Source organism: Stylophora pistillata, chromosome 13 (assembly GCF_964205215.1).
Source record: "Stylophora pistillata chromosome 13, jaStyPist1.2, whole genome shotgun sequence".
NCBI classification, from domain to species: domain Eukaryota; kingdom Metazoa; phylum Cnidaria; class Anthozoa; order Scleractinia; family Pocilloporidae; genus Stylophora; species Stylophora pistillata.
The window spans coordinates 18,719,639-18,743,590 of NC_142531.1; the positions used below are offsets into that span (position 1 = coordinate 18,719,639).

Below are 23,952 nucleotides of genomic sequence, written 5' to 3' on the forward strand. Positions count from 1 at the left end.
TTTAAGAAGAAGCTATTATGTTTATTATAAACAGCAAACATCTGCAAACCTAATGCATAGTGGATTCATGATGGAAAAAGGTTGAGTTCCAGAAAAATTCCAAGCAGTAACAATTACTTCATGTGAACACTGCAATGTAATCATGTACTGAACGAAAAAAGGAGAGTAAAATGAAAAAAAAGGAAAGAAAAACATACTAAAACTCAACTCAAACAGAAGATTTTCTGCAGACAATATCAACTAGTTTTCAAACATTTAGATTATGGAAGTAGAATAATAACTTGTGTTAACTTGACAGTAATTTTCAATTAAGCGTTGAAAGTAATTCAGATCGCTTTGTTCTTGCATTACTTCACTGTGTGATTGGTCCATGCCTTCTGTCAATCAATCAGATTCAAAACTATATTTACCAATCAACTTGCTCGCCAATGTTTTCCCGTGCCTCAGACAGTTAGGTTGGTCTTACTTTGAGTTCTCATTGGCTCAAAGATATTTTCCTTCCTTCTGACTGGCTGTCCTGATGGCTTTGGTTTTTGTTTCTTGACACTCAGTTGAAAACTGCTCTATTCTCCAAATTCTCTCAACTAGTATAACAGAGTCGGGAGATGCAGTAAATGGTTTGAACCCGGGGGTAACATGTGAAGGTGTAGTCTGATCGTCCGGGTGAGTGTAGTCCTGAGAAGGACTGTTGTCAGTGGTAGTGACTGACGTTTCGACAACCTGTGCGGAAGTCATCATCAGAGTCAAGTGAATGATTGTTGTCAGTAGAATGTTCGGGAATAAGAACATTCTACTGACAACAATCATTCACTTGACTCTGATGATGACTTCCGCACAGGTTGTCGAAACGTCAGTCACTACCACCGACAACAGTCCTTCTCAGGACTACACTCACCCGGACAATCAGACTACACCTTCACATAGTAGGGAGAATTAGGAACCACTTCTTTAGTGCTAATACTAATTTTCTACTTGCTGAGGCACATCTTATTATGTAGACATGTAACACTTGGAGCAGAGTCTAGCACAACTACAATAATTATACACTAAATCACTGTTCCTCTCTGGTGTCTGATATAAATGATGTTGCTCTGGGATGATAAAAGGCTAATAACATCAAACATATTTCTTTATATTGCTAAGTAAACTATCATCATGGATATTAAATAAAATGATTTCTTGGACTGTTTTGACCAGGATGTCATAAATGAGAACTGCCATCTTCAATTCTGAGTCGTTTCCAAATGCACACAACATTAGTGTCTGCAACAGCCACAATGTAATCCAAATTGCTACTTGCACTGACTTGGTTAAACACTTTTGTTGTTTCGTTTGGACAGGCCAGAACCTAACAACAAAAAAAAAAATAGAGACAATGAATATATGAAGTTCATATATTTTGAACTGCGGTATTAGATACATATGATGCACGATCCTCGCAGTAGATAGCCCTATTTATGCAATAGCAAAAATCAGACCTGTACGGGATTCGAACCACTGACCTCTGCGATACTAGTGCAGCGCTCTACCAATTGAGCTAACAATTGGTAGAGCACTGCACTAGTATGGCAGAGGTCTGTGGTTCAAATCCCGTACAGGCCTGATTTTTTTCAGGTCTGATTTTCGCTATTGCATAAATAGCGCTATCTACTGCGAGGATCGTGCATCATACGTAAATAAAAAAATAATAAATAAATAAACCAAAACAAAGAAAGGTCAAAATTCACCATTATTCCACATCAGTGATACCCTTGTCTGGGCCTTGTGTACCCCTTTTGTTTTTACCACACTTTGACTTTATCTGTGATCAATTGCTGAACAGACATACAGCACATAGAATCTCTTTCTTTCATATGATACAGAAATGAACTGCTGTTAATGGTGATGTCATCTATGCATCTGTCCTCTAATAGATCACAACTAAGAACCAATCAGAATGTATGTATAACTAAGCTAAAAAGAAAAAAAAAAAAACCACTCAGCAGAGAGGATTCAAAGTAATTGTTATCACCTATGGTATGTTTTACATTTGGTTCCCCTTATAGAGAAAGGTATACTGAAATGTTCTAAAGCAATCATACAGAACTCCTCACCTGTGTTTGTTTTACCTGTGTCTGTTTTGCATCATCACTCTTTGTTGCTAACACATTTGTTGCCACATCATACAACCAAACAGATCCTGTATCATCTCCAGCCAACAACACTGAGCATGCTGGAACAGACATTGTTTAAAAAATGGTTTCGTGAAAATGATAAGTTGAAACAGCTTTCTTCCAGTCTACTGAAATTATGTTTGGTGTACCTCCCAAGCTTTTCACTAGATGTGGTTGCCTCAATTTACAGATAAAACAAAAGAAAGACCTATTTTACCACAACTCACTATTCATAACCTTTACACCCTAACATCAGTATGCATATTCTCCATACTGTTCTTTATACATTTCCTAAGGTGCTGACAAGGAGAATTTGTTTAACAATCAATAGTTTCTTCAGTTGGTGATCATTTAGTTTACTCTTGCGACCTTAAATGTGTGATTCAGAGGATGATATTGTAAGGAAAAATTACATACTGGTCAGTTTAAGGGGTTCATTAAGCCTTTCACTTTCAAGCGTGCAGTTATGATTCTCCTTGCTCTTCATCATACAATTTTTATATCATCAGTTCTAAGAATATGTTAAAACCAAAAGATATAATAGTATCCAAGGTGATAATCCTTTTAAATTCTCATGCCTTTTCTGCGCAATAAGGGACTAATCTTGTTAGGAGAAATTGCTCATTGGTCACCCCCTAGAGTGAAAGGATAAATACAAGATTGACCAACCTGGTACAAAGCTGAATTTCAAGAAAGGAACTTCAGTGAGTCTCCATGGAAGCTTGTGAGCTACTCTGAAGTCATTCTGCAGAACAGTCAGACAAAGCAAATCATTGACTTTGTTATGACCAGCAAGACTCAAGACAATTCATGAGAAAAAAAATTGCCCAATTATGCACTACATAAAAATCATAAGGAACCCTCCTCAACAGAAGTGAATGTTAAATTAAAGTCTAATTTACAGAACACATGGGGAGTAAATTGCATGAATTTGACAAGTGACTGTTTGATATATCAAGACCACTTGACAAGAGGCAGCTTAAGTAACACGAAGAAGCCTGTCATAGACCTGTTAAAAAAACTTGCAAAAGAAAGAGAGGAAAAATACTCATTTTAACCCAAAATACCTTCATCATTTCTGACTCTGAGTGCCAAATATGGATGCAACCTTCTTCAACTCGCTTAGTTGCTGAAGAAAAATAAGAATGACATCAGGAGAATACCACTACTTCTAAACAAATTCCAAATTACAACTAGCTAATCATTCAATTTCATATACATACTCCATGTTGGCTTCCTCAATGACAGGTAGCATAATTATTTTATAATAAACAGAGTGTGTCTGTTGACCCACCCTGCTCCCAGTGTGTCTGTTGACCCACCCCACTCCCAGTGTGTCTGTTGACCCACCCCACTCCCAGTGTGTCTGTTGACCCACCCTGCTCCCACTGTGTCTGTTGACCCACCCCACTCCCAGTAGTGCATATAAATTATGAACTCAACAAACAATAAACTATTCCACTTCCTGGTAACGTCAAGCCTCACTTCAAGTATGAGTATTGATAAATACAGATAACAAGAGGCTTTTTAGTAATCGCATAGAAACCAGCTGACATGATAACAGAGCAAATACTCCGCACATGTAACACTCACTATGATAAAAGAACGATTTTCACCCCCAACATAATTGTCATCACAATCATCACTGTCACCAGGGGAAGTGGTTAGATAGTCATTTTGCAAGAAACAAGGTGGAATTAATCCTCAAAGAAAGTGGTTGTTCTGTACTCTTAGGTCAGATGCTTCCCTGACAGAACTTTTCCCCACACAGGAGTAAAAAGGGAGGGGATCAAGCAACTGGGGTGTGCTTGGGAAGTAATAGCCTGAATAGGCTGAAAGAGTAACATGAACCTACCCTATCATACAAAGAAAAAGTGAGTCAACTTACCAATCATTTTGTTTGACAAGCACACAATACTGTCTAAAGGAATTGTCTTTTTACCAGGAAAATCTAACTTTCCAAAATGTGTCCTACAAAAACAGAGGTAGACATTTTGAGAGACCTGCACCTCTGACAAATTCATTTATAACACATCCAAAGCAAAGCGTGCAATCTGATTGGTCAATTCAGCGTCCCCCCATTTGCCCATGGGTGTATGCTGCTGACATGAGCAAATGCAAAGACTAGTTTTCCACGCGTGCTCGTTCTTTCTGGTCACGTAAAATTTGTTAAATAAAAGGAAAATCTCGCTACAATGTATCAATGTTATGTTATAAAACAAATGGTTAACGCCACAGTGTACACTATTGAGTTATGGATGCACTTGAGAGGTTTGTTAAGCACTCAAGAAGCTAGAGTCGCTCTCGGCTATTGCCTCGCACAACTCTTACGCTTCTTTCGTGGTTAGCAACCTCCTGCGTGCATCCCTAACTCAATAGTGTACGCTGAGGTGTTTACCATTTGTTAAATTCCCTTTTGAACTACAAACACTATAAGACCAGTACCGTACCAGTATTTTGGCTTGAGATTTGTCCTTCAAAACCAAACTTCTCTCGCATGTATTTTGAAAATGGATTGTTTTCCAATCATCAAATTTTGCAAATAGGCTACTTAAGCAATAATCTTTAATAAGTAAGAAAATAAAAGCATTCTGAAAAGGTTAAGTTGGCCTCTGGTACCACCTTAACCCCTTTAATCATGGGAGGAATTGCACAGGCTGCTTTTAAAGAAAACAAAAACAAAAAGTAGTTCCCCTCTAATTTAGAATGAAGAGCTTGGCTGAAAATCTACAAAAAAAACACCAAATGCAAAAAGGAAACACATGCTTTAGGAAAAACAAGACTATTTCACCTTGTCTTATCCTTTTTATCAGCTTTATCAGTTTTATTATCAAAGAGATTCCAGACATAGCAGCCATCGTCACATCCTCCCACAACTACTTTGCCATGTGGAGGAATTGAAAATAAGCGCACTATTGAGCGAGATTTCAGTGTCAGCAGGAGCCTGTTTGAAAAAAAAAATCATATTAGAATTACACTTGGTAACTTAATGGTGTCATTAATCGCTGTAAATGGAATATAATCCCTTTTCTCTTAAGATATTTGTTATCAGTGGTCAAAATTTTGTGGACTCATGAGGTACAGCTGAGTGAGTCTTCAACAAAGTTTGACCACTGATGACAAATATTATTGTAGATAAGAGAACAGACCACCCTAAACTACTGTTGATTTATTTCAGTGCGTGACATGTTGACGCTAGCATGTTGTCAGTACTCTAACTGACAATGGTGAATTGGCCAATCAGACTGGGACATAACTGCCAATGGTGGTAAAATCTCTAGTTAATAATAACACTTTCCAGTTTCCAAAACACTCTCCAAATTCCAAACACTTCCCATATTCCAAAATCTGAGAATTCTATGCACTATTGGTGGGATGGGTGGGATTTATTGGGTGGACTACTTGCATGGTTCGCATATGTTCCATTCTAGTCCTACCCTACTGTGGTAATGCAGTCAAAATGGTTAGAAAAACACTATGTGTAAAATTGCCATGTGTTCAGCGATTACTAAATGAAGGTTTTATTCAGAAGAGTATTATACTGCTTCAAATTACAGTTCATGGTAAGGGATTATTAGACTGTGTTTGTGCGGAAATGTTCAATTTAGTCGGAGAATGTGTGGTTGCTTATTGGAGCAGAGGACATCCATATGCATTGATTTTGATGTTAATGGCTTTCACCAGATCCTGAGACATCTGAAATACTTTAAAAAGCCAAGATTGAGAAGAAAATGAAATTATTCTGGGAAGTGTTTTGTTCCCATGGGCTATCGTACTGATCTATTACTAGACAGACGCATAGCAACATTGCATCCGTTTGTTAAATACATATTGATGAAAACAGGGCACTTACTGTGATTTTCCCTGGTACTCAGCTGCTTTAGGCAGACCTATTTCCCAAACCATAATAGTGTTATCATCTGCAGCACTAAGCAGCCATGTGGGATGATGAGGATGAAACATAAGACATTCTAAAACACCTTTGTGTCCCTGAATTTCTTCAAAGCAAACTAGCTGATTTGGTTCTATTATTTTTATGTCATTTTGAAATCCTCCCGCAGCAATAAGGTTGCCTTTCCGTTTCTTATCAGTATCAAAGTCTAAATAAACCGTAGTCCATGCTAAACAGTAAAATGTTTCTCCAGGTTGTTTGTATTTTTTCATGACACGTCCAGTACTGCAGTCCACAAAGCAAACAGAATCTCCTCCACATGTAGCACAAGTTGTGGTGGTGTGACCTAACAACACAAAGAAACAACTTGTTGAACATTGGCCCACAGAGAAGATGTTATTTTTAAGGGTAAGATATGAAAGAAAAAAAAAACTACAGGGAAAAAACATACACTCTATACCTTCTCTCTCAGGATCTGGTTCAAATTCACAACCCCACACTTGTGTCTTTCTGTCTGTAGGATCATTGTTTAGTGAATGTGTTTGAAGTAAATGAGACACCGCAAACTGACTGTAAGCAGCACTACTGTTCTCAGCCTCCTGTAGAACAAGAAAATAAACAATTCACTGTTCATAATAATGGTCCTCATTATTTACATAGAGGGCTCAGCTGGTCAGCAGCACACTCCTAGTCACCTCTACGCTGATAAAACTGCGACACCCCATGGCAGGATGAGCCCACAAGCTCCTAACCTGATTTCCCCTTACCTTTTAAGAAGCTAAAAAATATGTTATTATAACCTTGATTTCTCTCTCTTGTGTTCTTCGTTTTCTTTTAGTCACTTTCCCTTCTGGTGTTTTTGTTTTCTTTGGTTTGTCTTCTGCATCATTTGCAACTTCAGCTTGACCATTGACTAGAATATGTTAACACAAAGGTAAAATCTTAAATCCCATATCTCCCAGATCTGATTCGCAATTCTTTCTTTTTGCAATTTTACATACATCTAAGCTAAAGGATTTTATGTTTTCTTAAGGACAATACCCTCTATCTGATAAAGAGTGGGACAATGGAGGGTTCTGAACACTGCAATCTTGCAAAAAAAAAAAAATGGTGAATTTTGCAATATTGCCAAAAAAAAAAGAACATCAAATACTGCAATACTTAAATACCAATCTCATGCCCAAACCACTACTCTGTACGTTACATTTAGAGCAAATACCACATAAATACCATGTAAGAATTTGTCAACAAACATTCAGTCAGGTAATTTTTAATTCCAGCCTGTTTCTGAAAGAAACAGAAACTGGAAAAGGCTTGGAAAATGGTGAAGGACTCGAAGGATAATTTTTTGATACCAAGAATTCAGCAATTCCAGATCAACACTACCAAAATACCGCAAGAAAAATGGTCCAATACTACAAAACCCAATATGTCCTTTAACACATTTGTTTATTCCTACCACTTTGCTTTTGCACAATTAGTAACAACATTAAAGGGACTTCTTTACAAAGCCCCACTCTGGAGTCAAAAGTGTTCATCCTTTACACCCTAAAATCAGCATGCATATTCTTCGTACTGTTCCCCATACATTTCCTTGGGTGCAGACAAAGAGAGTCTATTCAACGATCAATAGCTTCTTTAGTTGGTGTTCATTTTCTTCCAGTCTTGTAAGAGCTTTATCAAATATCAGAAAGGAAGTTTTCAGCCTCTTTGAGTGTTTTGCAAAGAATAATCTTTTAAATCTAAACTAGTGAGCAGCACAACTGCAAGCAGCAGTTGCAAAACTTTTTTAATCTCAGACAGATGTAGTCTAACTGTTGTAGGCTTCTTCCTATCAGCTATCGTATGTTATCGGCTATAAGCCGAGCCTGGCTATAAGCCGAAACCCTAGACTTTTAACTCTTAAACTTAATACAATTGTCTTCAAACATAAACACAAAACATTCAGCTATAAGCTGAGACCCAGTTCTTAAAACGTATAAGAGCTCATGAAAACTTTTAATCACATTTAGCTTTTAAAATCTGTTAAAATGAAATGAAATGAAAGAACAGATTAATTATCCAATGGCACGGGCAATTTGCTTGAAAAGCAAGGTGTCATGAATATTTAATGAAAGCTAGGCTTACCTCTCAGGAAACAACTGTATCAATATTGTTACCTACTCAATATAATGGCTAAGAATAACAACAAATCACAGTTAGTAAGCTGAATTTAATGTGATCCGATCAAATGAATAAAATTGAATTCACGGCTTGATCATATGAACATTCTGAGTTCAGAGACCTATCTTTAACAATTCTGTGTCGATAGTCGTTCATTTTCAATCCATTATCATGCCAAAAGCCCGTCGTACATCATACAATCTAGCGTTCAAACTTTAAATTGTTGCCAAAGCAGAACCTGTCGAGAACAACTCTGAGATCATGAGGGAATACGGCATCAGTGAGTCAATGGTTCGTCGCTGGAGAAAAGACATAGAAAACCTCTTCACCGGCGAAATAAAACTGTCACCACAACGTAAAACGATGGGCTGTTTTACACCAAAGTATTCCGAGATGGATCAAAGACTGCTGGAATGGTTTTCTGAACAGAGAAGTCAAGGTGAGAATCATGTGACAAGTTTGTTTACACAGCCGTGGGAACAGAACATTCTCATTGCTCAGTTTTTGATAGTTGTCAAAACATTAATATCATTGCTTATCTGTTCTATCTTTCCTTTGTTTTAGGAATTGCTGTGGGTGGACTGATGTTGTGTTTGAAGGTGAAAGAATTCTGCGATGATCCTGCATTCAAAGCGTCTGTAGGCTGGTACATAAACTGGAAGCGGCACCATTCCATCTCTCTCTGAACGAAGACCACCCTCGCCCAGCGTCTGCCAAACAATCTCAAAGAGCAAACAGTAAAATTCCACCGGTTCGTGATTGCAGCTCGTCAGCGCCATGGATACCCTTTGTCCAGAATTTTCAATATGGATGAGACACCAATGCGGTTCAAGATGCTGTCCAGCCGTACTCTGGAATTCAGAGGCAGCCGAACAGTTCCCGTGAAATCCTGTGGCGCAGAGAAGAGAAGCTTCACAGTCATGTTGGCGGTATCTGCTGATGGCAAAAAGCTGCCCCCTAAAGTTATCTTCAAAGGCGTACGAACCCCGAGAGACCTGGTTGTTCCGGACTCAGTTCGTGTTTCATTCCACAATAAAGGATGGATGGATGAAGCTGGTAAGTTAACAGTTTTGTGTTGTTCACATGCGCTCTTTTTTCTGTGCTCTTTACTCGTGTTTAAAGCCACATGCTTTATTGAAGTCTTTAATTAAAGTGAGGTCTAATGGATTGTTGTATTCTTTCTTTCGTTATAGGCATGAAGGAGTGGATTCGTACCTGCATGCCAAGAAACCCCACTGGTGAGTGATCGCTGTTGGTTTGGGACTCCTTTTGTGCTCATCTTACTGAGTCAAAGAAAGAAGCATTGCAGCAGCGAAGTATCAATGTAGCTGTTATTCCCGGTGGCCTAGCTCTAGTTCTCCAGCCCTTAGACAAGTGTCTAAATAAGCCCTTCAAGGAGAGTACGAGAAGAAAGTACCTGTCGTGGTAACTGGCCCCTTCGAGTTTACTCCTGCTGGGAAAAATAAAGCGCCCTCAAGAAACCTCATTCTATGTTGGATAAAGCAGTCTTGGAGGGAGATCCCGGAGGAGATGGTGAGGAAATCATTTCTTACTTGCGGCATCTCCAATGCGCTTGACGGCACCGAGGATGACGCCATCTATGAAGAGGAGCAAGACAATGATGCCGAAGAAGATGAGATGGATGAAGAATTTGATACAGAAAGCGAAGATGAGCCATAAGCTGACATCCTCGAACGTGCAGTTCACGACAGAAAACAAACAACTCCTTTAGGAGCCACCACATATTAAAAGTTAATGACCAATAACTCTTCCTTTTTTGTCCATGTGTTTTGCTCAGCTTGTATGCGAATACCGTATATGCGTATGTTGAGGCCTATGCTCAACGCCCTCATTTGGACAGCGGTTTCTCACCCGACATACAAAACAATAACACGGCTCCTTTTTTCCACGTGCATGTGCTCGAGCTATTTTGTATCTTTCAAAGCTGTTTAATTTTACCTTTGTCCGCCTCCGGATCCTTTACCAAACGTCGATAATCGGTAGGCTTTGTTGTTTTATCTTGGCGTTCTTATTTTTTGGATTTCTTGTTAGTTATTTTAGCCGGTTTGTCGGTATGTTGGTAACTTTCGTAACCTTAGCAGCATTGTGATTTAGCCGTTAACTGATTGTTTTCAGAATAAAACGGGGATTTCTACAAAGATTCTGACCCTCGTCACGTTCTTATCGACTTTGGGATAGGCTTCGACAGGAACGCCTATTCATGGTTTTATTCGATTAACTTTGTTTTCGCCGTCTCGATAGCAATTATCGCGCCGTTCACTGATTAACCATTGAGATTCGCTTGCATGCACAAGGTCAACTTGGCTAGATAACCTTCACCTTCACAAGCGACAACCTCCGTCGAAAACACCACAATTATTCAGCGAATCGCTAAAATTCGATACGTTCCACCTTCGTTAATTCACATGTTAGCAAATTAGAAGTTCCTTCCTTGTGAAATGGAAAACAACGATGTCAACAAACGCGAGTCGCGACCCTCCACACTGTTAAATTCCGAAGATGTCAGGCGGGAGAAAGCGTTATCCCTGCAGCGCTCTCGTGCTGGTCACCTTGGCTCTCTTACTAAAGTTCAGAACGAAATTGAAACATTGTTACAGGACGAAGACCCGTCGAATGTGACCTTAGTAAAGGAAAGGTTCGACCATTACGAAACGCTGTGGAAGAACTTCGTTTTGTCACACAATAAATTTATGGATGTCGCTGAACCAGGCGAAAGAACAGAAAATGCTGAACGTTTCGACATTTTAGCTGAGCAAAGGACAAGCCTTTCCACAAGTGTTGAAAACTTTATTTGTAACGCAGCAACCAAGTTCAATGAGTGGGTAATGGAGGATTTGCAGAAACCGACTGGTTTAAGGCATCAGGGATTCGCGAGCTCACGTAGTCACCGATCATCGCGACGCTCAAGCAGCACTTACAGCTCGAAAGCACAAGCCCGCAGATTAGAGGCGGAAAAGGCTCAACTGGCTCTTGCGTTTGTGGAACAAGAGAGACAACGGAGAATTGAAGAAGAAATGAGGATGTTAGAGCTGAAAAGAAAACAACGTGAACTTGCCCGGATGCGAGAAGCCGAGGAAGAGGAACTAAAGGCCATCATTAGGCTGGAATCCCTAAAGACCGAGGCAGACCTCAAGCTCGCCGAAGCAAGAAAGGCAGCTGCCATTACGGACTTAGAAGCCAAACTTACGGAAGAAATGGAAGGGGGAGTTTCAGACAACGAGTCATCGTTAGTGGAGTCAACATCTTTCGAGCGTGCGCCACCCTTGTCTGGCAGCATTTTTAATCCTCCGTTGGTTTCTGTCACGCATTCTGTACCACCAGTGACACCCGATGTATCGGCCATGCCTGCACACCTCCCTGGTGTTTCATCCACAACCTTGGCGAGTGATCTGAGTCCACTGGTATTCTTTCGTGCAGCCCAATCCGTCTACATCCGTAGTGCAGAGTTCATTGATGTCAGCTTCCACTAAAGTTTCAATCATGCCCTTGAATAAACCCGAGACCAGTGTTTCGTCCACAGCCGCTGTCAGCGGTCTCAGCCCACCTGTGATGAACAATCTCACTCCGCCGACACTGCTCTATCAGCCTCCACCCATTACCAAACTACCAGTGACGACTGTGAACACCTCTCAGAGTGGTGCTTCATCTGTTACTGTCAGTGGTCCGAGCGTGCCCGTGACAAGCAGCCTTTCTCCTTGGGCAACGCCCTTTCAGCCTCCATTGGGCACCTCAGGTGTGAATGCAACGCCCATGCCTTCTGTTCAGGGAGAAGTTCTTGCCATGGTTGCTACAGCCATGAAAGAGATTTCAACCACTCAACAAAAGCTTGCATACAACCAAAACCTCCCACCTATTCAGTTTCAGAAATTTGGTGGCATCCCTGCAGAGTTTCCCTTGTTTAAGCAACGCTTTGAGCGCATTGTGATGTCACGAGAAGATATGGATGATAGCAGCAAAATGACTCGCCTAGTGCAGTTCTTAGATGGGGACGCCAAACAGGCAGTAGCAGGCCTTGAGACATCCAAAGATGGACTCCATCAAGCACTGCAAATCCTCGAACAACGGTATGGACGACCGTGTGTGATTGTTAACTCTGTCATCAACAGTCTGGTAAAGGGTCCTCCCATATCTGTCAGCGACAAGATCAACCTTCGGAAATTTGCTGATACTGCTACAAGAGCCCTTGCAACGCTAACGTCCATGAACTGTCTGTCGCAAGTCAACCAAGGTAACATTGTTTACATGACAGAACGGCTACCAAAGCCACTTCAGGACAAGTTTGCCACACTGGCCTGTGACTTGGAAACAAAGGGCCAACATTTCCCAACTCTGACGGATTTTGTTGGTTTTGTGAACAAGCATGCAAACATTGCTAACCACCCAGTCAGTGGCAAACCCCAGCAGTTCAACTACAATAACAACTCCAAGAACAAACGGCTGCCACCAAATGAGAAAATGGACACTCCTAAATACACAATGAATATCAACGATGGTGGGAGGCCGCCACCGAAGACGCCTCCAAAGAGAGGCAGAGACAAAACAAATAGCTGTCGCCACTGTGGTCAAGCACATCCACTCTACCGATGTGAAGCATTTAAGGCGAAGACGCCAAAGGAAAGGATGTCCTTCGTTACTACGAAGAGGCTGTGCCCTAACTGCCTCAAGGGTACCGAACACTCAACAGATACCTGCCCCAGCAAGTTCAGATGTCGAGTTGAAGGATGTGGTGCCTTCCACCACTCGCTCCTTCATCAAACACAGGCTCAGCAGACACCTGGAAATTCTACTTCGGAGGACCAAGCTTCAGGAGTCAATGCCACAACCTCAACGCCTGTCTGTGCCACTGCAGGGTCAGGGGATTCAGAAACAGTCCTCTTACAGGTCGTACCGGTGCGAGTAATTGGCAGTAATGGGTTGGCTGTTACCACTTACGCAATGCTAGACTCCGGATCTGAAGTCACTCTCGTGGACCCATCATTGGTCAGCTCCCTAGGACTCTGTGGCCAACCTGACCATTTACTCCTCTCAACTGTGAGCAGTTGCAATGAGCTTCAAAGGGGAGAAAGGGTTAATCTTGCAGTTGAGTCTCTCATTGACGAACAGCCACAACAGCTTCAGCTTAAGGAAGTGTGGTCTGGGAAAGAGCTCAACATCCCGTTGCGCCACCAGCGCATAGCCATAAGCAAAGAAAGATGGCCGCATCTTCAAGATGTTCCTTTTCCGGAAGTTGAAAGGCAGAAGATCTCACTCATCATAGGGACAAATATTCCTGAAGTGTTTGTTCCCCTGGAGGTTCGTCATGGAGGACCAAATGACCCCATCGCGATCCGTTCGTGCCTTGGCTTTGCTGTCCTCGGTAGATCACGTGAAAGAACGACACAACAGTGCCACAATGTTTACCACATCCATACCTCCGCCAATGACATTTCCCTCCACCATCAAGTTGAACTCTTCTGGGAGTCGGAGTCTCTTGGCGCTACCAAACCTTACAAGTCCATGTCAGTTGAAGACAGGTATGCCGAACGGGTTATTAACAGCACGATTTCAAAGTCAAATGACCATTACTGCATGGGACTCCTTTGGAGACGTGATCCACCTGACCTTCCCTTCAACCGCGCAATGGCTGAAATACGTCTCCGTCACCTGGGGCGACGCCTTGAGAAGGATGAAGTCCTGCATGAGAAGTACCGTTCAGTTATCGATGGTTACATTGCCAAAGGCCATGCTCGTAAGCTCACTAAAGAACATGCTGAACAAAGAAGTAACAAGACCTGGTACCTTCCCCACCATCCTGTTACTAGCCCCAACAAACCAGGCAAGATCCGTGTAGTGTTCGACGCAGCGGCAAAGTTTCAAGGCACTTCGTTGAATGATGAACTCCTACAAGGTCCAGATTATATCAACAACCTAGCAGGTGTTCTTATGCGGTTTCGACAGGAGGAGGTTGTTCTCATTGGAGACATAGAACAGATGTTCCACCAAGTTCGAGTACCTGCTGAAGACTGCGATGCCCTTCGGTTCCTGTGGTGGACTGGAAATCTCAGTGATGAACCCGAGGAGTACCAGATGCAGGTCCACATATTTGGTGCCACATCCTCCCCTTGTTGCTCCAATAAAGCTTTGCGACAAACTGCTGACGATAATGAGGACAAGTATGGCAGCGAAGTTGCAGAAACCGTCCGTCGTAACTTTTATGTCGACGACCTCCTTAAGTCTATTCAGACAACTGATCAAGCAATCACCCTTGCCTTTAAATTGGTTGCCATGCTGAAAGAGGGCGGCTTTCACCTGACCAAGTTTTTGAGCAACAGAAGAGAGGTTCTGTCTGCGCTTCCTTCCCAAGAAAGAGCCAATCCAACTCTTAACCTTGAGTTGGACAGATTACCAATCAATCGTACCTTGGGTCTTCACTGGGATGCTGAGAGGGACGTATTCTGCTTCAAGACAGTGACTTCCACCAAACCTGCCACGAAGCGTGGAATTCTCTCCACCATAAGCTCGCTGTTCGACCCTCTCGGATTCCTGTCACCATTTGTGCTCCCAGTCAAAGTGCTTATTCAAGATCTCTGGAAAGAGAAGGTTGGATGGGACGAAGAAATCCAAGACCACCATTTGAAAGTTTGGCGACGCTGGACACATTCTCTTCCACAGCTTGAGGAGATCCAGTTACCTCGCTGCTACAGGAACTTAAGTATGCCGAGCAATTGCACAGTTCAACTCCACATGTTCAGCGATGCAAGTGAGTATGCCTACTCAACCTCTGCATACTTAAGACTGAGTGACAACCATGGTGACCAAACACACTGCTCCTTTGTCTTCGGTAAATGCCGTAATGCACCCCTCAGGAGACCAACCATCCCACGCCTCGAGCTCATGGCGAGCCTGATGGCAGTCCGAACCAGCAACCTCATTAGGGCTGAGCTTGATTTTCCCATCGACTGCATTGTTTTCTGGACCGACTCACTAACAGTGCTCCAGTATATCAAGAACAAAACGAGAAGATTCCATCGCTTCGTCGCCACCAGATTAGAGGAAATCCATGAGCATACTACACCCGATCAGTGGCATCATGTCCCAGGAACCCTGAATCCAGCGGATGATGGATCTCGAGGCATGCCTATAGAAGCCCTTCACCCTGGATGCCGCTGGTGGACTGGACCCAAATTCTTATGGCAAACAGAGGAACATTGGCCTCACCGCAAAGTGGGTGACATCCTGGAGAATGACAAGGAAGTAATCACTCCGAGAACCAATCAGAGTATAACAGCTACAGCTGTTTCCTCCTTGGATGAATTGTTGAGGAAGTTTTCCTCATGGCCTAAGCTGGTCAGGACTGTGGCATTGATCATGCGTTTTCTTCAATTTGTCAGGTCCAAATGCAGTGTACCAGCCATATCTAACCATGGCGGGATCAGATTAACAGAGATGCTCACCGCTTCAAAGGCCATCATAAAAAGGGTCCAACGGCAGTATTTCCAAGGAGAGCTGGAAGCCTTGGAGTCTGGTAAACCTGTGAAGAAAGACAGTAAGTTAAGTACACTTAGTCCAATCCTCGTCAATGGTACAATATGCGTTGGAGGCCGGCTACGACATGCACCAGTAGCCTTTCAAGCCATCCATCCATTGGTGATCCCAAGCGAGCATCCCATTGCTACACTGCTTGTTCGACATCACCATGAGATCTTTGGACATGCGGGTCGGGAACATGTGCTATCTACACTGCGTCAGAAATTCTGGATTCTCAACGCCCGCGCATTGACCCGACGTATACTACGCTCCTGCATAGCCTGCCGCAAACGACATGAAGGTGTCATGAAACAGATGATGGGAGACCTACCGAAGCCCAGACTCACACCTCATGAGCCACCCTTTACCTACACGGGGGTGGACTTCTTCGGTCCTTTCCACGTCAAGAGGGGTCGTAGCTCTGAGAAAGTTTATGGATGCATCTTCGTCTGTCTCACCTGCAGGGCTATCCACATTGAGGATGTTGGATCCTTAGAGTCAGACGCCTTCATCCAAGCCCTGCGACGCTTTATTAACATTCGTGGGGCCGTCAAGGAAGTCTGGAGTGACAATGGTACCAATTTCACTGGTGGTGAAAAGGAAATTAGAGATGCCATTCAAGACCTGGACCACAACATCATTCAGAGATCCCTGCATGAGAAAGATGTCGAATGGCATTGCCAACCATTGACAAAGTGGCATTTCCACCCCCCAACCGCCAGCCATATGTCCGGGGTGTGGGAGCGACTCATCAGGAGTGTCCGTGGTACCATGAAGGCCATCCTAGGTCACCCTCATGCCTTCATTACCAGGGAGACCCTCAGAACTGTCTTTGCTGAGACAGTCGGAATACTCAACAGTCGGCCTTTATGCCCAAGCAGCGACGACCCTGATGACTGCGAACCCATTACTCCCAGTCATCTCCTACAACAACGAAAAGGGATGTCTTTGCCGCCAGGAGATTTCCAAGACAGAGACCTGTATTCCCGCAGGCAATGGCGAAGGGGCCAAATTCTCTCAAACCACTTCTGGGTTAGATGGCTGCGTGAATACTTACCCCTGCTTCAGGAGCGCAAGAAGTGGATTCTCAAACGGCGCAACTTGGCAGTCAACGACCTGGTCCTTGTTGTAACAGAGAATACCCCTCGTGGTCACTGGTTGCTAGGTCGAGTTACAAAGGTGTTTCCTGGCAAGGATGGCCTGGTTCGTACAGCCGAGATCAAGACCAAGAATTCGACGCTGCTGCGTCCAATCTCAAGGTTGTGTCTTCTGGAGGAGTCAAATTAGCAACGAACATTTAGTGTCTGCCTTTTTTAACGCTGAGCTTTTTACGAACTGTTAGGATCCGAGTAGCCTTGTTGAACGTGCTCTTAAGTTTAGCTAGTTCAAAGGGGGGAGCATGTTGAGGCCTATGCTCAACGCCCTCATTTGGACAGCGGTTTCTCACCCGACATCCGGGCATACAAAACAATAACACGGCTCCTTTTTTCCACGTGCATGTGCTCGAGCTATTTTGTATCTTTCGAAGCTGTTTAATTTTACCTTTGTCCGCCTCCGGATCCTTTACCAAACGTCGATAATCGGTAGGCTTTGTTGTTTTATCTTGGCGTTCTTATTTTTTGGATTTCTTGTTAGTTATTTTAGCCGGTTTGTCGGTATGTTGGTAACTTTCGTAACCTTAGCAGCATTGTGATTTAGCCGTTAACTGATTGTTTTCAGAATAAAACGGGGATTTCTACAAAGATTCTGACCCTCGTCACGTTCTTATCGACTTTGGGATAGGCTTCGACAGGAACGCCTATTCATGGTTTTATTCGATTATCGACGTTAATGATGCCAATAAACAATAAACAACTCCTTTAGGAGCCACCACATATTAAAAGTTAATGACCAATAACTCTTGCTTTTTTGTCCATGTGTTTTGCTCAGCTTGTATGCGAATACCGTATATGCGTATTTATCTTAGTTTTATTAAGTCCATAATTTTTGTTCAGGTTAAACTCTCAGCTATAAGCCGAAACCCCTCTGCAAGTCAGATTTCAATTTAAGTTAGGCTAAACATGTGTAAAAATCGCTCAGCTTATAGCTGATAAAATATGGTAATACAGGGGCCAATGACCGTAGAGGCTTGGCCAGACTTACAAACAGGAATGTGTGCAGTTGTAAAAAGATTAAAATGTGTAAGGACAGGTGAGAAAAATATTTCGGGGGCCATGGTTTTAGCTGTTCCCATAAGTGCTGCTCACTAGTTTAAATTTAAAAAATTGCACAACATAACACAACTAATTCATGTCATGTATTCAACATACCTGCCCTGGTTCTTTGTTTTTTATAAGGTGGTTCTTCACTTGTCTTTTCCTCACCCTTAATTTTTTTGAAATGAAGGTTTCCTAGAATTGTAAGCTGTTTGAAATTACTTGTTTAGTACACATCATTAAAATTGTACATCTCTATCATGATCATACTTTGACAAAAAACCTCAATCCACGTTATAAAAATAAATACCTTGTATTCCCTATAGTTCTTTAGCATTGCAGGGCCGCAAGTAACTTCAGACTAAAAGCAATTCACAAGTGAACAGATTAGTAACCTAATTTATACATGAAAATTTTAAGATGGAAGGACAAAACAACACTAAATAGACTTAAACAAGGCTTGACACTAACGGTAGCCAACTAGCCACAGACTACTAGATATTCAGTTTTGGCTAGTGGTTTTCGATATTCACTAGCCAGTTTGGCTAGTTAACAAACTGAAATTGTTGCAACATTTGAGCTGTCACTAGCCACTTGGCTAGTAAGTTGAAAAGTTAGTGTTGAGCCCTGTAAAATATGACTTGGGAATGGTCTACAACAGTGCGTGTCATGTCTATAAACTCTTCCAGTTACAGATCAAATCTACCACTCTCCTCCAAAGTTCCCAAAATCTTCTGGATACTAGTAAACTAGGTATTTTTTTTTCTACAAAAGAAGAGGATTGAAGCAAATTTTGCCTACAATGTTATGTTTTGATTATTTCTGTCTAAGCACTTTCAATTTGTGAAAAGAATTAACTGCAAATAGCTTCTTATTTCTCCTTGCAGAATCACTGCTAAATCAAACACTGATATTGTAAGGATAGAGGAAATTATCACCAACTAACTTCTCAATTGTTTGACACATTCATCTTGTTAGTGCCGTAGGAGGTGTATAAAGAAGAGTACGAGGAACAAAATGTATGTATATGTATATGTATACTGTTGCCAGGGTGTGAAGAGTTAAAACAAATTTCACCGCAATAATAGAAATTAAAAAATAACGGACGTAGTACCCATTGTCTGATTGGGCAGTTCAATTTCTGAGCTGGTGCTTTAACAGGTTATAGAACCCGCATGTAACTATTTGTGTAGAAACTTTCCTCGAGTTCTCTCAACATCCTGTGTGGCTTTAACATGTTAAAGAGCCCGGAAAAATGTATCCTAATGCTTAAATGTACCTTGAGCTTTTCAATAAACTCGTTTTTAAGTTCAGTTCTTTTATCTTCATCTAACTGATTGTACTTTGTGTTGAATTGCTCATTCCAGAAGTCAGTGATCTAAAAAAAACAAAGATTAACTGGATTATTCTATCTATCAATCGAAACAATACTGGTTAACTGTACCTCATCCCCACAAAAAAAATAAGTTAACTTTAGATCCTGCCTTTAAACAATATTTTTAGCATGGACAAGAGGTTCTATAAAGATACACGTAATCAAACAAGGAAGAGAAGGAGTGTTATTGGCAGCTTGTTGGTTCACCTGTTTTTTCCTTATTTGGTCATTCATTACATGGTCATGAATAATTTTAGTTTTCTGTAAGAGCAAGACAAAGCAAAAAAACAAGTGCTCAAAGAGGATTTCTATCAATCATAAACTTCGCTTTTCAACCAAAATTGTAGCTAATCAAATCCTGGATCTTTCATCATTTTCAGGATCTTGGTATAATTTATTGATGTATAAAAGTGTTATGTTCAATTTTAAAAGCAAGGCATCTACATCCTATAATTTCTCCAAGGCCATTGCTTTCATCAGTCATTACATGGCATTTTTAGCCAACCTTTTGTGTCATAGTAGAATCCAATCTATCTACTGCATTCCTCATCAGACTGATATCCTGCAACCAAAAAAATTGTGTTTTATAATATAAACACGAGATGATAGCTACATAATAAAAAAGGCACTTTCAGATAGCATAAAACTAAATCTCTGTATCATAAGACTTGATGAACAAAAATAAGGTCATGAATAGTTTAATGTTAATTCTTGTACCTCTTGCATCTCGAAGCATTGAAAAAAAAATCAACCTTCATGGTGAGAAAAGAGCCTGCCCAGACTTCCAGTAACTAACTTAAAGACTATTTCTTTTCAGACCACATGCTAGTCAATCACTGGTTACCCTACAAAGATTTGCCAAGGTTGCCTGACAGTTTGTTGGTACTCATCCATACCACCTGTTGGGCTAACATTTTACCTCCCAAGATCTGATTGTTAATTCTCCCCTCCACCTGTTGCATACTTCCTTGCAAAGTAGTTCTGAGAATTTGGTGCTGGATCAAGATAACAACCTATTAATATCTGTTAAGTTTGAGTATTCTCATTAACTGTTTGCTGGATAATGTATAGATATTATTGGGAGAAGTCACATGTTTATCACTTTGGGAGTTCATGGGTTGAGAGAGGAACTCTGAATTCAAGTGTCTCACTCAAGAACACAACAGAGTAACACAGTCTGGCTTGAACCTCAACCTTAAGCTTCAGAGTACAATTTCCCACATCCTAAATAAGGTTAACCCTTTTTAACTCCCAGAGGTGATTAACCTCCAACTTCTCCCTATAATATTTATATGTTATTCAATGAACAAGTAAAGAGAATACTCTAACTTATCAGGTAGAGGCGATTATCTTGATCTAACATGAAATTCCTGAAAAAAATTTACAAGGAAATGTGTAGCAGCTAGAGGGGAGAATTAACAGTCGGATCTTGGGAGTTGAATGGAAAAGTCTGCAATAGAGCCAAGTGGTTCCTGAGGCACAAAACAACTTAGACTGTTTCTACCCCCCCCCCCCCCCCTGGATGGGATGCAAGTCCATCCAAGGGTTACCTCCAAGGATTCCCTGACAGCTGGTACCCATTTATACTCCCAGGTGGAGAAAGGCACCGAGAAAGTAAACCAGTTTTACCAAGAACACAACATATTGACCAAGATGCAGGTCTTGAACCCACAATCCAGCACATCAACCTGCAGGGCACCACCTCTCCCCCTCACCCTATACTGTTTGGTTATCCTGTGTTCAGATCCAGCACGGCCTTTGGTCAGGAGGTAATACCATGATGGGGTGGCTCCCCCTCACCCCATGCCATTTGGTTATTCTGCGTTCAGATCTGGTGTGCCCCTTGTTCAACAGGTTATAACCATGATGGGGTGGCCCCCCTCACTCTGTACCATTTGGTTGTTCTGTGTTCAGATCTGGTGTAACCCTTGTTCAAGAGGTGATAACCATGTTGGGGTGGCCCCCCTCACTCTGTACCATTTGGTTGTTCTGTGTTCAGATCTGGTGTACCCCTTGTTCAAGAGGTGATAACCATGTTGGGGTGGCCCCCCTCACTCTGTACCATTTGGTTGTTCTGTGTTCAGATCTGGTGTGCCCCTTGTTCAAGAGGTGATAACTATGTTGGGGTGGCCCCCCTCACTCTGTACCATTTGGTTGTTCTGTGTTCAGATCTGGTGTGCCCCTTGTTCAAGAGGTGATAACTATGTTGGGGTGGCCCCCCTCACTCTGTACCATTTGGTTGTTCTGTGTTCAGATCTGGTGTGCCCCTTGTTCAAGAGGTGATGGGTTAGTTTGGGGTAGGTCTGGAGCTCTCTGGGTCAACAACCACAGTAATCACTGAACTTCCTCTTTCAAAGACAATATTTTGTCAGTTGTAATAATTATCAAGACATATGCTTATTTGTAATTCGAATACTAACTTTTCCATCCAGAGTTTTTAACAAAGGGCAGAGAGACACCAGTTTGTATTTGTCTGAGACCTGAAAGAAAAGAGATGAACACAATAGATAAATATTTTTTTCTAACAATTTGCTCTCAAGCTTTTCTTTATCTCAAATTATTCTATCTAGATCTATGAGAGAGAAAAACCAAAAAGATCAACGAAATTTTGGACAAAGGGAAAATCTGAACCACAACACGTTTATTTTGCTCTCCATCACACACTTATAGTGATATCTATGGTGCATAGTACACAGTTATATCAATAATGTGATTTGAGTGACCACCACTTAAAAAAGAATTGTGTATCTTCTATTGACATAGTAAACACTGTAACAGTTGTACTACACACTATAACATTCATTTTGCAAAAGACACTACACTTCTACCTTACTCAATGTTCATGAAATTTTACAGTATGAAAGATTGCTTTTCAAAACAGTAATTAAGTGGTAACTCTGCTCACTTTCTATAACCTATTTTCACAGAATAAAGGAATCTTTCTTAGGACTATGTAATAGGTAGGGACAATTTCACAAAATATCTACTTTGACAAAATTTTGGAGACCATAAACTAGGATAATCCTTTTATTTCTCAAAACTTGTAGATACATAACAGACATTAAGTGTATGGGAAAAAAAAAAAAAACATTCCTCATTGTTTATATGTAACATGTAATTTGTATGTAACGTGAAATTTGTTACCTCAAGAGTTGGATTGCTAGTGACATCCAAACTAATCAGGTTAGAAAATGCAGTTAGTCCCTCCACATTACTAAGCTGGTTGCCGGCTACACTTAAAACTTTGAGTTTGGGAAAAGCTTTTTCACTTTTAATATCCGTCAGTTTGTTTTTGGACATATTAAGCTCTGTAAGATTTGGTAACTCTTGAAGCAGCTCATCTGGGATGCAAGTCAAACCAAGACCAGATAAACTAAAATTGGAAATTGAGTAAAGGTAATGAATTAACAAAGGAATACTTCCTTTTTAAAATTTCCCCTTACACCCTTTAATTCCTAAGACTTCTAAATCAATTCTCCTTGTGGCCTACATATATTTCTTATAATATAAATTCTGAAAACTTTATTGTTTGAGTTAAGCAGATTTCCAGGAATTTCCAGGAGCTGTTGTCTTTTCCAGGATTTTCCAGTCCTGGAAAATGTCAAAATATAATTCCAGGACTTTCCAGGTTTCCCATAACCCATACAAACTCTGTTTCCCTGGGGCAAAAAGCCTCAAGTTGGAATACCCAAATAAGAACAAAGATGGATTAAAACGATGAAGACTAACATAGTGTTTAAAATGTGAGGCAACACTTGTTAAGACAGAAAAGTAGAACACTGAACAACTCTTTCTGAATAATGACATATCACAAACAGAGCATCAAAAAGAGAGGTATTGTTAAACAGGTTATAAACAAATTAAATTGACAACTAACTCAAAAGAATTTTTCAGTGCAAGGAGTTGATCACATGTTCTCGAATAACATTCACAATGGAAATCAGGTGTGCTACAATGCAGTTGATGCAAAATACTCAATGGCTGTTATGTCCAGGGCCAGTTGCAATATCAATAATGCATGCAGGACAAAAGTATCACAAAAATGACCGAGCATCTTCCTTGAAACGACCATAATCTAAATATAAACATAGCGAGCATGCTGCATCGCTCATGTGTCACATGGTACTAGATGCAGGCGGAGCTCGTGTCATTTTAACCACGATCATAAGCCTTTCGAAAACAAAAAACATACATGCAGGAAAAAGCGCCAATTAACAGCAATAAATCAAATCTTATTAAGCCTAAATGCGGTCCAAATTATTTTATCACACTCTGAAATGAAGGTGAAGCTTCACAATTTAACTGGAGAAGAATTTTAATTGCCATTACATAAATCTGCGACAAGCTTCCTGCAGATCCTCCAAGATTACTTACTCGAGTTGTCGGATTTCAGACAAGTTTTCCCGTCCAGAACGCTTTTTGATGTCCTCTATTGTGAGTTGTGGACTACTTGACATCCTTCCAGCTCAAAAATCTCGACAGCACTACCAAAGGCTATTTGTTTCGCAAGTCTCGCACATCACAACCATTCGAAGTAAACAGTGAAACACGTGTGTGGAGAGGGCAGCTGTCATGCGCAACGTTGCAACTTGTCAAATACAACAACACTTTTAATTGGATAGAGAGAAAATTAACCAATCAAAAAGT

At 41.2% G+C, this 23,952-nt stretch overlaps 1 protein-coding gene across 5 annotated transcripts; it reads right to left on the reverse strand.

Moving 5' to 3' along the window:
• On the reverse strand, positions 1–23,871 carry LOC111333015 (leucine-rich repeat and WD repeat-containing protein 1). Of its 5 annotated transcripts, none has more exons than XR_015994913.1 (17): positions 23,680–23,871; positions 22,450–22,678; positions 21,726–21,785; positions 19,811–19,867; positions 19,210–19,308; positions 18,241–18,291; positions 18,045–18,138; positions 6,846–6,958; positions 6,506–6,644; positions 6,007–6,391; positions 4,945–5,097; positions 4,042–4,124; positions 3,221–3,282; positions 2,823–2,898; positions 2,109–2,212; positions 1,728–1,920; positions 1,112–1,348 (listed from the first exon to the last, which is right to left on the reverse strand). XR_015994913.1 is itself a non-coding variant. In XM_088743881.1 (16 exons), exons 1-16 carry the CDS (start codon positions 23,760–23,762, stop codon positions 1,202–1,204), a joined length of 1,935 nt encoding a protein of 644 aa, XP_088600007.1. In that variant the 5' UTR covers positions 23,763–23,871; the 3' UTR covers positions 1–1,201. The 5 variants fall into 5 exon arrangements, 3 of the variants coding, with proteins under 3 accessions (XP_088600007.1, XP_088600006.1, XP_088600008.1); XR_015994912.1 differs by having other exon boundaries at positions 2,094–2,212; XM_088743881.1 differs by lacking the exon at positions 1,728–1,920 and having other exon boundaries at positions 1–1,348.
• Positions 23,872–23,952: the final 81 nt, after the last annotated feature.

Bases quoted from the DNA above. Each gene is read 5' to 3' on its own strand.
- LOC111333015 (XM_088743880.1), bottom strand. From the start codon at position 23,762: ATGTCAAGTAGTCCACAACTCACAATAGAGGACATCAAAAAGCGTTCT. The intron at 19,309-19,810 runs GTTGGCTAAAAA...TGTTTTTTTTAG, and splicing joins ATTCTACTATGACACAAAAG to ATCACTGACTTCTGGAATGA. The intron at 18,139-18,240 runs GTATTTATTTTT...AATTTCAAACAG, and splicing joins AGAACTATAGGGAATACAAG to CTTACAATTCTAGGAAACCT.